Source organism: Galeopterus variegatus, unplaced genomic scaffold (assembly GCF_000696425.1).
Source record: "Galeopterus variegatus unplaced genomic scaffold, G_variegatus-3.0.2 Scaffold391, whole genome shotgun sequence".
NCBI classification, from domain to species: Eukaryota; Metazoa; Chordata; class Mammalia; order Dermoptera; family Cynocephalidae; genus Galeopterus; species Galeopterus variegatus.
Genome location: NW_007726502.1, coordinates 6,992 through 21,457, shown reverse-complemented (window position 1 = coordinate 21,457; position 14,466 = coordinate 6,992). Strand labels below are relative to the sequence as shown.

Here is a 14,466-nt window from a genome sequence, read left to right as displayed (position 1 = left end):
TCACAACCTCATCCTGTCACTGTTCCCACTCCCACACTTTAAAAAGTAATTTTGCCTTGTGCCACATGACATTGCTAATTGTGCTTCCCTATGTGCCTAAACACTCTGATTTTTCTGGAAGTCATCAGGGTGAAACATTACCTGAATTATATGGAGAGCACAGTCACTAGTGTTGAGGTGGGGGTTGTTGCTCTGTGAAGGACATGTTCTCTTTCAGATTCCTCTTTGCTTAGCAGTGCAGGTAGAGATAGCCCCTTCTCTTGTGCTGGGAAGAAGGGCTGGGCTCTAGAGTCCGACAGAGCTTCATTTAAATCCCAGCTTCCCGGCCTTCAGCTTCTCCAAGCACCAGTTTCCCTGCGTGATGTGAGGAACGGGATGAGTGGACCTTATACACAGGAGAGAGCAGTTCACTACTTTCACTGTTTTTATTAGGTCTGGATTATCCCAGGTGCAGATGAAGGCTCTTAAAGAAAGCTGGTTCCCTTTCCTTTGCTCCTAGGTTGGATGTTCTCAAAATGTGGTCCCTGGATCAGCAGCATCAGAATCACCTGAGAGCTTGTCAGAGATTCAAATAATAAACACTAAGGCAGAGCCCAGCAATCTGTGTTTTAACAAGCCCTCCAGGTGATTCTGACACACACTCTTGTTAGAGTACCAATGCATCAGGCCACAGGCAGAGAAGGCTCTTGACTTCAGTATTTTCAGACACTCATTTGGGTTAGTGGAGGATTCCTATTCCTATTTGGGGATGGTAGGGGCCAGTGTCTGGCTTGAGTGTTCTGGGTATGCCAGCCTCAGAAGGTGCAACAGAAGACTGGGAGAGGCACTATCCTGCTTCCAGCTCGGCTACACAATCTGGCAGAGGTTGGCAGGGGCTTCTCCACTGATGTCTCGGTTTACCTCCAGGGTTTAACTCGGGTTATCAGCCTGAGCACTATTTCAGGTTGGATATCCTTTATCGTGGGAGGGTGTCCTGTGCATTGTAGGAGCATTCCTGATCTCTGCCTACTAGCTGCCAATAGCAGCACACTCCTGGGTCTCTAGAATTGTCAAATGTTCCCTAGGGGGCAAAATCCCATCACAACCCCCTTTGAAAACTGCTGGTCTTACTTGCATGACCACTAGAGTGGAGGTGGTCAGTGGGAGATTCTCTCATCAGGAGAACCTGCAGTGAAGGAGTGAGTGGTGTAACTGGAAGGAAGGCGGGGTGCGGAACAATAACTCTGAATCTTGACACTTCCAATTACTAGCCATGTGACCTTTCCCTACCCCCTTATTCACTCCTAGTCTCTCCTAATGAAAAAATCACACACATGCAAACTTCATTTTCATAAATGACTTTTACTTCTTTATCATTTCTCTTGACAGTGATTCTCGGCAATGTGCATATAACATGAAGGCAGGCGTAACTTTCAGAAGTCATCAAAGGTATTGTCCTATTGTCCTCATTTTCTTAAACCATTAAAATATTTTCATTTATAAAAATTAATCTAAATATAAATATTGACACTAAAGATCAAAATCACTTGATGACAAAATAATTCTTCTGGAACTATAACATATGCTTATGGTTTTTAATAGTAAATTAAATCTTTGCACTTATTTGGCACAAGGAAACCTTTATAAAAATTCAAATGCCATAGAGCAGGCTTCATCTTCTTTTTTTTTTTTTTTTTTTGCAAGGCTTACACAATACACGTTTTTGTCAAAGAAAACAGTATTTTAACACTGTAACACAACAATAGTTGCTTTTCATGCCTCTTAAAGAAAACGTTCTATTTGGAAGTCAGATCTTTTTTTGTTGTGTTTTTGAAATTTGTCTTTGTTTTGCTTTGAATCACACCAACAGAACAAAAAGCCAAAGATTTACTTATTTGAAAGGAGTCATTTCTGTTGGATAACACACACACACAGCATCAGCAAGGAGTATTATTGGAAGATATGTAGACCCCCACCAGGAGTGGATCATAACACTATAACAGCAGCAAATCAGGTCTGGAAATGCAGATAGTAGCTAAAGAACACAGAGTTTGAAAACAACACAGAGTGAGGCTTTTGTAAAGCATTCCAATTATAATTAGCTTAAAGGTGTGGCTTTGGCATAATCTCTCTGGCCCTCAGTTATCAAGTCTGAAAAATGGGGATTCCTACTGAACAGGGTTGCTGTAAGTATTACAGTGAGAAGAGCATTGCCTCCTTCAGAGCAGGCACTTAAACATTAATCACATTATTTCCTTGCCTCTCCTCTTTAGCCTTCTTCCTCAGATTCAAAATATATCAGAAGCAAACATAAAAAACGGGTTGCTAATGCCCAATTAATTGAGTGAGATTCCAGTTCCGTTTGCTTTTCTAAACACACTCTAAATGGTCATGCATTTGAGACGGGTCCAAACAGACCACAAACATGGAGTCAGTGTCAACTCTTGTGTCCATTAAATTCATTCAGTTTGTCCTTGCTTTTTCATATCTGTAAATTTTCTAAGGCTATCTCCTCATCATGTTTATCTTTAACGTCATTTTTCTACTTTGCTGAATATTTATTGGGAAATAAATTTGGCAGGACAAAAAGTTTCTCATGTGGTTTTATATTCTGCAAGAATCCATTTACCTAAACATCATCTAGACACAGTCATTGCTCAACCACATCATGTGATTCTGGTTCTGGACAGTGCCCTAAAGTTGAGCCAGTGGTGGTCTTTCTCAAGCCCTTCTCCCCTTTGAAGTGGAGAAAGGCTCAGTAAGTCCACAGAAGAGCCCTATAATGAGACACTGTTTGGGGTAGACTCAGGCATGGCATGGGTGTCAGGGCTTTCCATTCTGTGGCCTGTGGTTGCAAAGCAGTAGGAATGATTGTTAGTATAGTGGGCTAGGAGCTCAGCAAGAGGAAGGTGGCTAAAGAGAGACCTGCATCCTTGATGGTTGAACAATCCTGAAATTAGACTGTCCCTAGTGCTCACTACAGGGGCTTGCTTTTTGTAAGACATTAGCATTTATAAGACAAAGATGCTTGTGAGAGATTAATAAGCATTGATGATGAATTAAATGATAATCCTCACCTCCCTTTCCTCCACCCCCCTCCAACAATTCTCCTTTAGACAAATTGTTGACATGGAATTCTAGTTTCATCAAAGGGATCAAAAAAAAATTTTTTTAAAGACAACACACAGTAGCAAAGTGAACAGGGAAAAGATGCATCTTTTGAACATGGAGCTCTGCTGTTGGAAGCCAGCGTCTTGATTTTCTGTCTTGGATTCCCCTGGGAGCCTGAGCAGAGAGTGGGCAAGATTGCAATGAAGTCTGAGACTGCTTCTGGGTGAGGTATCAGGACAGCCCTGTGCAATGGTGCACTGTAGCCTCCCCAGCCCTCTCCTCAGGTGGAAATCCATACAGTACTTGATGGCTGTTGGGTCAAGGCACTGTCGTGTACGGCTGGAGGCAGTGGGTCACTGGCAGTAGAGTTCCATGGCGTTAATACATCACAGCGGACTCCAGAGTGGGCTCCTGAGGTGAGAGATTGAGCACACTGTCATCAGCCACTTGCTCATTGACCAGTCAAATGTTTCACATCATTTAAAAAGTGATGCCATTTTTTACATGTACTTCTTTTTTTTTTTTTTTTCCCCTTTTTGTCTTTTTTCGTGACCGGCAACAGATCGCAACCCTCAGTGTCGTGCCCGGACCGGACCGGGACCGGCAACGGGATCGCAACCCTCGGTGTTGTGTCCGCACCTCGCTCAGCCAGTGAGCGGCCGGTCTGTATGTGGGATCCAAACCCTTGGCAGGAGCGTCGCCACGCTCCCAAGCGGCACACTGTAGCAGTGCGCCACCGGGCCGGCCCTTACATGTACTTCTTAATCCACCTGAAATTTATTTTGGTAGATGGAATAAAGTAATTATTTAACTTGATTTCTTTCCTACTACCACCTCCATGGCCAATTTTCCAAGCACAGTTTTGTTGTTGTTGTTTTAATAATCCATACCTACCCTACTGGTTTCTAATACCTTTAAACTGATCACATAACACACTCTTATCTATTTCTAAGCTTTCTGTTCTAGTCCATTAATTATCAGTTTCTTTACGGCTTTTAATTTGTTTAAAAATTTGGCAGAAAAATCAAGTAATTTTATAAAATGCTTTTTTTAATACTTTCTGATTTATTATTATATGAACTTTAGTCAAAGTAAATCTCTCAGATTTTTATGAGAATTGGATTAAACTATAAATTAATTTAGAAAGAAATGACTTTTGTTATTGAACCATTGATGTGATTTATTAATCAATATCATAGTTAATATTAAAGATATCCTTGCATTCCCTCAAAATCTACCTTGTAATTTATTATTTAATGCACTATGGTGTTTAATTTTCTAGTATTTTATTTAGTAGGCTTCATCTCTCTGCAGAAATACCATTGGTGTGTGACTGGTGTGTGACTTGTGTGTGTCTGTGTGTGCCTGTGTGTGAGTGAGCATAGAGATCACGTACATACTGACCAGCCACATAAGGCTTTGATAATTGGGGTTATGATAACTTCAAAACATGAATTCTTAGTTTTTAATTTTTTATGCTCTGGGATATTTTATATAGCATGGGAATTAATTGTTAAAAATTTATCAGCAAAACCATTTGACCACAGAATCTTTTTTTATTTTTTTATTTTTTGCAGCTGGACAGTATACAGATCAAACCCTGGACCTTGGTGTTATAGGCACCACACTCTAACCAACTGAGCTACCCAACCAGCCCTTTGAAGGTTTAATAGATTTTTAAATTTCTTTTTATTTCTTAAGTCAGTTTTTACCAATATTCTGATTTTAAAATTTATTAGAATAGTTTTATATCACATAGTATATTTATATAAAAATTTTACATCCTACTGTTATCTTTATCATATTTTTTTCATATGACTTATAAAATTTTTCTATTTTTTTTCCTCAAATAGCTCAGATTTATGATCATTTATATAGTTTTCTGGTTTTAATTAATTGGTTTCTGCATTTATATTTGATGTCTGGAATTCAATGTCCACTTCATTCGTTTTACATTTTTCTTTTTTAATAAGGAAGAATATATTTAATACTATGAATTCGACTCAATATAGTTTTATATGTGTCCTATTCATTTTGATATATGTAATGTTTTCATTTTCTAAGTGCTCTGTGGATTTGCTTTTCTCTTTAATTATTTCTTTAATTTTTTTAAATTTATTTTTTTCATTGTACATGTTTATGGGGTAGAGTTTGTTATTTCAATACATGCATATATTGTATAATCTAATCAGAATAGTTGGTATATCTATCACCTAAACATTTATCATTTCTTTGTGGTTATAACATTCAAGGTACTCTTTTCCGGCCACCTTGAAATAGACAATTTAATATTATTACCTATTGTCACCCTAAGGAACCAGAACTTATTCTTCCTGTCTTACGGTAACTTTGTAACTTTGTACTTGTCTACCAACCTTTCCCCAGCCTCACCTCCCCCCTCCCTTTTTTTTTCTCTGCCTCAGGTAACCACTGTTTTACTCTCTATTTCTCTTTTTTTTCCCTCTTTTAAATTTATTTTTCTTAATTGACCCATGATAATTGTATATATTCATGGAGTACAATATTATATATTTGGGTACATTCATACTGTGTGCAATGATCATATCAGGGTGCTCGGTATATCCATCACCTCAAGCATTTGTCAATTCTTTGTGTTAGCAACATTCAACAGCATCTCACTAGCTACTCAAAGATACATGGTACTTTGTTGTTAAGTGTAGTCTCATATTACTATAGAATACTAGATCCATTCTTCCTGTCTCTTCTACTATTTTGTAACCACTGACCTCCCTCTCCATCTCTCCCCTTCCCCCCACCAGTCTCTAGTAATCACTATTCTACTCACTACTTCTGTGAGATCAGCTTATTTAGCTTGCACATATGAGTGAGAACATGTGGTGTTTCTCTCTCTATGCCTGAATTATTTCACTTAACATATTTTTCCTCCAAACTCATCCATGTTGCTGCAAATGGCAGAATTTCATTTTTTTTTATGGCTGTGCTTTTCTCTTTAACTCAATAGTTACTTCAAAGTGTGTGTGTGAGAGTGTGCATGTGTATGTGGATGCACAGCTGTGTATGTGGGTACATATGCTTTTTAACATCCAAGTAGGGTTTCTGTTTGTTTTAACTTTTGTTCTAATTTCCTAGATTTGCCCTGTCCAATCTGTTAGTAACTAGCCACACGTGGCTATTTATACTTAAATGTATGATAATTAACTAAAATTTAGAAATCCTTCAATGCAGTAGTCACATTTCAACTGCTCAGTAGCCATGTGGCAAGTTGCTACCATACTGGGCACTGCAGATATAGCATGTTTCCAGCATTACAGAGAGTTCTATGAGACAGCATTGCTCTAAGAATGTGTTTGGAACCGTGGTCATAGAAGGCAGTTTTACATTTTCTATTTTTTGGAATTTACTGAGGTTTTCTTTGTGAACTGGTATAAAACCAATTTTTATAAATGGTCCATTGGTACTTGGAAAGAAAGTGAATAATCTGAAAACTATAAAGTTAGACATATTAATTAAGCTTAATAATTACACTATCCAATTCTCTAATTTGTATGTATTTCTGGTGTACTTGGGCTGCCAAAGGCTGATAAGGGAGTTTTAAAATCATCAACCATTGCACAATAAAGTGTATCGTTCTATTGTTTGCCAAATCAAGAAAGCCTCATTATTTAACCTACTTTATTTTAGCAAAATTAAAACATCCTTCCTCATTTTCTCTGAATGCTTCTTGTCTTGAATTCTACTTTGTTTGAAAACAATATTTCTGCCCCTTCTTTTTTGTTTTTTATTTGTTTTGTAAATATTGTCCATTCTTTCAATAACCTCTCTGTGTTACTTAAAGGTAATTTATTTTTATTTCATTTAAAAAATAATTTACTGAGGTGAAGTCCACATAACATAAAACTAACCATTTTCAAGTGAACAATTCAGTGGCAGTTAGTACATTCACAAGGTTGTGCAAACACCACCTCTATCTAGTTGCAATATGTTTCCATCAATCCAAAGAAAAACCCCTTACCCGTTAAGCAGTTTCTTCCTAGACCTCCTCTCCACAGCCCTTGGCAACCACTAATCTATGTTCTGTCTCTATGAAAGGTAATTATTTTTAACCATCTTACATATTACCAATTCCTTCCCTGACCTTAGTGGTCTGCCTTTTCAGTGTGTTAAAACATCTTTTTAGCTCTTTGAAGTAACAGCCAGGAGCAAGGTGACTGAACATTGAAAGGTCAGGAGTACCGGCTAACCAGCGAAGGAAAGGCAAGGAGTAGCCCTCTTGTCATATGGTGCCTAAGAGAGTAATCTGCCATTCAAAAGGACATACCCACTACTATGCCATTATCTGGTGCTTCTGTGCTTGTGAGACAGTGACAACGAGTGGATGGAGTGGGGGAGGGACAGGTGATGCATAAAAGGCCACAGAATAAGTTTGCCCTTGCTTCAGTCTTGACATCCCAGACGTGGTCTACCCTCAGCATAATTGGTTTCACTGAGACAGTTTAGTTGGATCGTTTCCTATGTAAGCAGCATGAAGCATTTGCTCAAATTCAGATGCATATGTTGGTTTTTAAGCAAACGATCTGTTAGCTCTCTCTATATGATCTCTAGAGTTTGTGCAAATTATCTAGTGTCCGTTCCTTTGCCACGTTTAGGAGCAGCTGCTGACTTTTTTCAGGAACACAGTATCAATGGCTAACAAGAAATTTAAGGAAGAGTGAATATGGACCGAAAACAGAATATAAGCTCTTACACCTCAACCAGGCCTTACACTCCTGTGTACGTATTTTTATTTCTCTTATATCAAACCAGTTTCCTGCAAGGAGCTGCAGATACAGTAGAGAGGATTCACCCATACATTAGAGAGGCTGGCAATACCAGGCAGGATGTTATTCACCTCTCTTAGACCTCCCCCCACCCTCAAATCCAACGGACCATGAAACCAAGCAGGAAACGTGCTTCCTGGAGCACTGATGGAGCGACAGAAGGAAAGGACCAGATGAAGGTACCATCAAAAGTGAAAGTGATGGGCACTAAGACAGAGATGACATTTACCATCAAATCCTTGGTGCTTTTCCTTTCTTTAGTTCGGTTTGTTGAGGAGCCTTGGAGAATGAAGTTGTGATTAAATGTTTTAATGGTGGTCACTGAAGATGCCTCCATTTTTTCAGCTAAAAGGAAATAAATGGGAATAACTGTTACCCAGAACATGGACAATTGTTAAGGAAGAAAGACCAGGTGGCCAAATTACCCAGATTTTTGTTTTAGGCTTGGCATCTCATTCCTGTCTGACTGTGGAATCTTTTTTGTGTTTATTTTTATGATGAACCAAATAAGTCAAGGTGTCGTTGGTGGCTTTCTGGGAAAAGGTAGCTCAGAGATAATTCAATACAGTTCATACATTCTTATTTGTAACCCTGAAATATAAAAGGCTCTAACACCTGCAAATTTTTATAACTTTGGAGCCATAATCATCTGATTGCAAAACCTGGCTTGAACTGACATGTGGCCATTTAAAGTCCTTGTCCATCTCACCAAGTGCAAACATCCTCATGCTTTGCTGCAAGGAAACTAATGTGTTAATTATGAGATGCTGCCCAGATGCCACAGGGAGTATTAAGAAATATACATATATTATCTTTCTAATGCCCCCAAATTATGAAACACATATGCATCCAAGGATTTAAGTAAATAAGTGTAGACCTGTGATACATTTAACTGTATGGGGTTTTGTAGAATATAAAATAAGCATTCAATAAATGTTTGGTGTATGTAAAATCATGACAGTAAAAAAAAAAACCAAAAATGTTTATTGAGTGATAAATGGCAGAACCAAAGCTCAAAAACCACTTCTTCTGACTTTCTACTCTAATTTGTACATCTAAATTTCTAGTTTGGCATCATTTATGTGGCTCCTGAATCCAGGGATGTTGTTAAAAATGTCAGGTAAAGGTGACATGACTAGCATCACTGGAGTCCCTTCTAGGTTGGGCACTGTGGCAGATGCTTTTGGTGTCCTGTCCACTTCTCTTGGACAGTCTCCATTCCATCACTGTCCAACAGCATCTTACTGTGAGCACTGCCACTCTGTCTTGGCTCATGCATGGAGCAGGTCATAAGTAACCCTTAGCCAGTGATGGATGGGAGCTGAAGGACAAATAAATACCCCATCTTCCTAATCTGTGGGCAGGAAACTCTGAGGTGCAGACAACACTGTCTCCCAGAAGTCTCCAGGAGGATTTAGCCTCATTTACCCAAAGAAGTAACCTACTAATTAAAGTACATTGTACTGGCTTAATATCCTTCCCTGAGACATTTCTCTCCTCTCCTACCTTGCACTCCCATCCTTGTCCCTGGGTTTTCTTCTAGGGGGACCCACGTCAAGACAGACAAGAGCAATTCTGGGTGAGAACTTTCCATTATATCTGGGCCTCAAACTCAGATCTCTGAGTTACTCAAAGTAAGTGATTCAGGCTTAATTTTCTGGGAACTTTGTGGTTTTCATCGAAGCATACCTTTCACTGGTGGGGCAGGGAGTTTTCTCCTCTGCTGCCTTGATGTGTCTATGGTTTGTACCTATAAACAGAACACAGTGACCAATATATCTTTGCAAAGCCAAAGACGTTTTATCTCTTCTAAGTTTTCCAGGTCATACAACATTCCAACAGAGGGAGTGAGGGACAAACACACCTGATTTCTTTGCTTCTGATCCCGTTTTCTTGCAAGGCGCCCACAGGGCGCTATGTTTAATCCTGCAATGGTCAGGGCTGAAATCCGGCTCTCGATGTCAGAAATCTGAATGCAACAGAAAAACAGGATCAGCAGGGAGGAAATATGAAAAAGGAGAATCTGTGTTAAAAGTGTCAGGAGTTTATAAAGAACAAATCTGCTTTGATATATGCTCATTCATTCATTCATTCATTCATTCAACTTCTACCAAGCACTTCTCTATCTAATGCTGCAGTGAGAAGATAAAACACAGGCCTTTCTCTATAAACTTGAATTTCTAGTTTGGTAGCTCTAGAGCATGTCAACAACCATGTCAGAGTGCACCTTTGGATACGTGGAAGCCCAGGGCACTGTGGGAACCCTGGCCCAGGGCCACCTGGCTCAGCATGGGGGTAGGGGGATCAGAGAAGGCTCTCACAGGAGGCAGCAGTTGAATTGAGCTTTGAAGGGCAAGTATAATTTATATGTCCTGCTTCCTTCTTCTATGACTCCAAAATGACAGTAAATAAATGACATAAATCCAAAATGACAGCACCAAGGTTTAGGAGGGAGGCCCAGCAGCCACCGGTTGAAGTCCATCTCCTCCATTAAGAGGCCAAGTGGCCTTGAGAAACTCCCTTCCCTCTCTGGGCATCAGTACCCTCATCTATAGGAAGTTCAGATAGTCAGATTTCCTTCCAAGAGTCTGAAGGCAGATATAGGGAGCAAGAGCCTAGTTAGAGCCCTGGTCTCCGCTGTCCCTAGGGATGAAGACATAGTCCCTGCTCTTAGACCAGGGCATTACCATGTGCCAGGAACCATGCTAAGTGCTTTAAATGTGAGAACTCACTGATGCCTCAAAACAATCCTGTGAAGTAGGTACCACTCTCTTGTCTCATAGATGGAGAAACTGGCTCAAAGGGAGAAGTGATATACGCAGATGGTCTGGGGCAGAGCTTGGAATTAATGCCAGTGGCCATGCTCTTGCCACATCACTACATTTTCAGAGGACTTGCCAAGGCCTGGCATGGGGGACACTGGAAGAGGCAGGATAAGGGTAGTAGAACCGGGGGTGGTGGTGGGGGTGCGCAGGGTCACAGCCATCCTGCTGAGGTACAGCCTGAGTGTTGCTGAGGCATCTAACGTGTTACCTGAAGGCGGGTCCAGCAGCCAATATGCGTGTGCTCCACCCCCAAGCTCTCCATTGCCTTCCTTATCCCTAGGCACTTTTGTGCTGATCAAGACAAATTCTAATTCTGCTGTCACTTACTGAGGCCTTCTTTGGACAGTCTACTGGGATAGGTGCTATAGGAGGTGCAGAGAGAAGGGTTGAAGGGTCAGCAAATGCAGGAGATGCTTCCCCTACCCCTGAGAGGGGGCAGCCTTGGTCCAAAAAGGGGGAGGAGGTAGGTGAAGGCCAAGTCTGTGACGACAGCTGGTGAAAGAGTGTGAGTCAGCTGCCCCGCTGCCAGCATCCAGAAGGAGCCATGGTGTAGCCTCCCTGTCCTCACTCTTCAAATTTCACATTGAGAGCTGAATTCCTTTGGCTTACAGACCAATAAATTGCACCCACCTCTGAGAAAAGTTGCTGGCTAAGCTTTTATTAGTCATTTGTAACTGGTGTGGACTAGATGCCCACATTCCTCCCTGGAAGCAGTTTTAATGGAGGGCCTTGCTCAGAGGGACCTGGGAGACAAAGTCAATGGACAAGCAAGCCACCGACCTCCTGATTTGCTGCCTGCCAGGTTCTGGAATAAGAAGGGGTTAATTTTTAAAGTTTTAGTCCGTAGGACAAAGGACAAAGAAAGAGGAATGGAGACTCCTGAGGGCTGATTTTGTCCGCATTTTGTTATCTATCTGTATAATTATATCCTACTTCATTCCTAAGACTGCATGCCCAGTGACGCATACACTTGCTAGAAAGGAGGACCAATTCAACTCTGAGTTTCCTGAGAGCCAAAGCAAAGAGCTCAGTGTAGGACTCTATGTCTACAAGATAAAGACCAAGTACTCAGAAGAACAGCTTTTCCTGATACTAAGAGTTAAGAGAGACTTTCCCTGAAATGCTTATAGAGACAACCTTGTGCACTGCAGTGGATGGCACCCTCAGCATACTCCTCATGGGCAGTCCTGCAATCTCCTTCAGCCCTGAGCAATGGCATCCTGTCCCGAGGGTAAACTCTTAAATTGATAACATCCCTAGAATCTGGCCTAATCCAGGAACACAGTTTGGCACATCTACCCTCCTCAGTAGATACCCTCCTACCATCCTGCAGGAAACCCTCTATGAGATCCTCCGTGAGGCTAGACTTTGGAAGAGAACAGACAACAGGAGTCAGAGGCTTCATTCTCTGGCAGCAACAGCTACTGAAATGTTGAGATGATCCCCAAAGCTGAAGGAAGGGTTACCACCTCTCATGAAAATTAAGGACTATTAAGTGCATGTACCCTGATGGCAGGACCAACACATTTCACAGGAAACCACACAGCACGGACCGGTTAAGAATGTCAACTGTGAGGTCCGAAAGCCTTGGGTTAATATCCTGGCTTTATCGCTTTCTAGCTATTTGACCTTGGGCAGGTGGTTTAGCCTTTTGGAGACAGTTTTCCCAGACACAAAAGGGGAATAATAACAGTAGTTACTTCACGGCATTGCTGAAAGAATTAAATACAATAAAAGTACTTAAACAGGTAAAGTTTAAGCATTAAACACAGCTCCTGGCACACAATAAGGTTCACTGAAAATTGGGTATTATTGATAACACTATTGTAATATTTAAAAATGAATAATAAATTAATAGGCATATTCAAACACATGGTAAAGGGACATTTGGGACTCCAGGATTTTCTGCCATAAAATATGGCCCTAATAATTGAAGCCTAGAAAAATTTGGAAGCAGGAATGACTAATTATCCAATAAAATCCTCCCAAACACCCATAAATAATATTACTTCCTGCTAAACCATTCAGGACATATTCGTTGCACAATGTACCAGAAAACAGATGATTTGATTCTACTTTATATAACCTTGACACCAAATTGATTAAACCTTGGGTGACATTTAAGGAAAATAATTTTTATTTGAGGAGAGTTACTCTTCAGCCATTCTTGCTGATAATAAATGGTCTACAGGGCCATCTGTCTGATGAGACCATTCCTAGTTCACAGCATTAACCCATCCACAGAGTGAAGAATTGAGCCCTCTCATTCTCAAGAGTGGTAAATTATGTCAGTGGTTGTTGTGATTTTTGACTCGTTAAAATAAAAATATTAACTTTAAAAATAATCATCACCTGAGATTGTAATCTCTATCCAGAGGTGGTTTCTATTGAACCCAATTCTCCCAAGGATGCAGTTTTAGGGTGCAGGATCTACAGAAATATTAGTGAACCAGGTATTCCAGAGAATAGGTACATAGACCTCAGTTTGAGGATCGGTGGCTTAGTCCATGGTCAGTTCTGATCCACAGAGTCAGAGGCCAAGGGAATATCCATGAAAATTACAAACAGGCATCTTCGCAAAATTATAGAGACTATAGTGATTAGTTCTGAAACAGTCATATTTAAATTCTGACTGCTCTTTATACAAAATACTGGCTTAAGAAAGCTACACTTCCAATTTCATTCATCTAGTCATCTCATTTTTATCAAGTGCCATATCTGTGTCAGGTATTATGCTAGGCACTGGTGTTGCTGTGCTAAGCTAGACAGGTATAGTACTGTCCTCATTGATCATTTAGTCTATAATGGGAAAAACTGGCATTAAATAAGTAATTAACATTGTGATAAGGGTCAGAAAAAGGTGGTCTTGAGGGGAAATGGGAACCTATATGGCAAGGAGACCTATGTATTAATCAGGGAATTTGTCAAAGAGGAAACTGACATAAGGTTTTAAAGAGAAGTCCAATCTATTTTCAAGGCTATCATTTGAGAGAGAAGAGGGCTGTACTTTAAAAAAGGAGGATTTCGTGGAATCCACCTGGAAGGAGCATATCCACGTAAGCATGCTGGATATGACAAGAACTGATAGATCCAATGACTTTGAAGCAATTCTTGCAGAAGATGGGGTCCCCATTTGGGCAGAGAGGAGTATCCTCACCTGGAGCTCAGCATGATGGACCTGGGCTGCAGCTGTGGCTACCTGGTCCTCCAGATCCGCCAGTTCGGTCTCATCAGTGCCACTATGGATGCAGCGGGCGGCATCTTCCAGCTCATTGAGCTGGCCCTCCAGTCCGTACACAGTGCCTGCTGTCAGGTACACCTGTAGAGAGAGCACAGCCTTGAGCTCAGGTCTGTGGGCCCAGGACTGGTGGGGCCCTTTCAGGGGACCCCCATAATTCAAGGGAGCGAGAGAGAACTGGGCTTAACATTGGGGGAAAAAGATGGAATCACCCATTTATAAAGATTCTTCACACTTAAACAATGGTGTGAGCCACCCCTCCCACAGTCGAGCCACCCCTCCCACAGTCAACCACACCTCTCTTCCCCTCCACCCCAGCTTTCCTGTATTGATAAAATCTTACAAAATACATGGCATCAGCTATGTAAATTGTGAATTTGTCTAGTGACTTACACAAACTAATATCAAGAAGAAACAATGAAAGAAACTCATAATGGGGTTTTTCCCAGTAAAAATTTTGGTTGACATTTAGTAATTCAGAAAAATTCAGAAAACATAAAAGAAGTGAAATTAA

At 40.6% G+C, this 14,466-nt stretch overlaps 1 protein-coding gene across 1 annotated transcript; it reads right to left on the bottom strand.

Moving 5' to 3' along the window:
- Positions 1-1,321: 1,321 nt before the first annotated feature.
- Positions 1,322-14,033, bottom strand: LOC103586917 (rab effector MyRIP-like; the record flags this gene model as incomplete). The annotated part of the gene is made up of 5 exons (XM_008568268.1): positions 1,322-3,501; positions 8,119-8,234; positions 9,579-9,639; positions 9,754-9,858; positions 13,872-14,033. Coding segments are annotated over 5 exons (477 nt in total), but the record flags the coding sequence as incomplete, so codon positions are not given.
- Between the last annotated feature and the right edge of the window lie 433 nt (positions 14,034-14,466).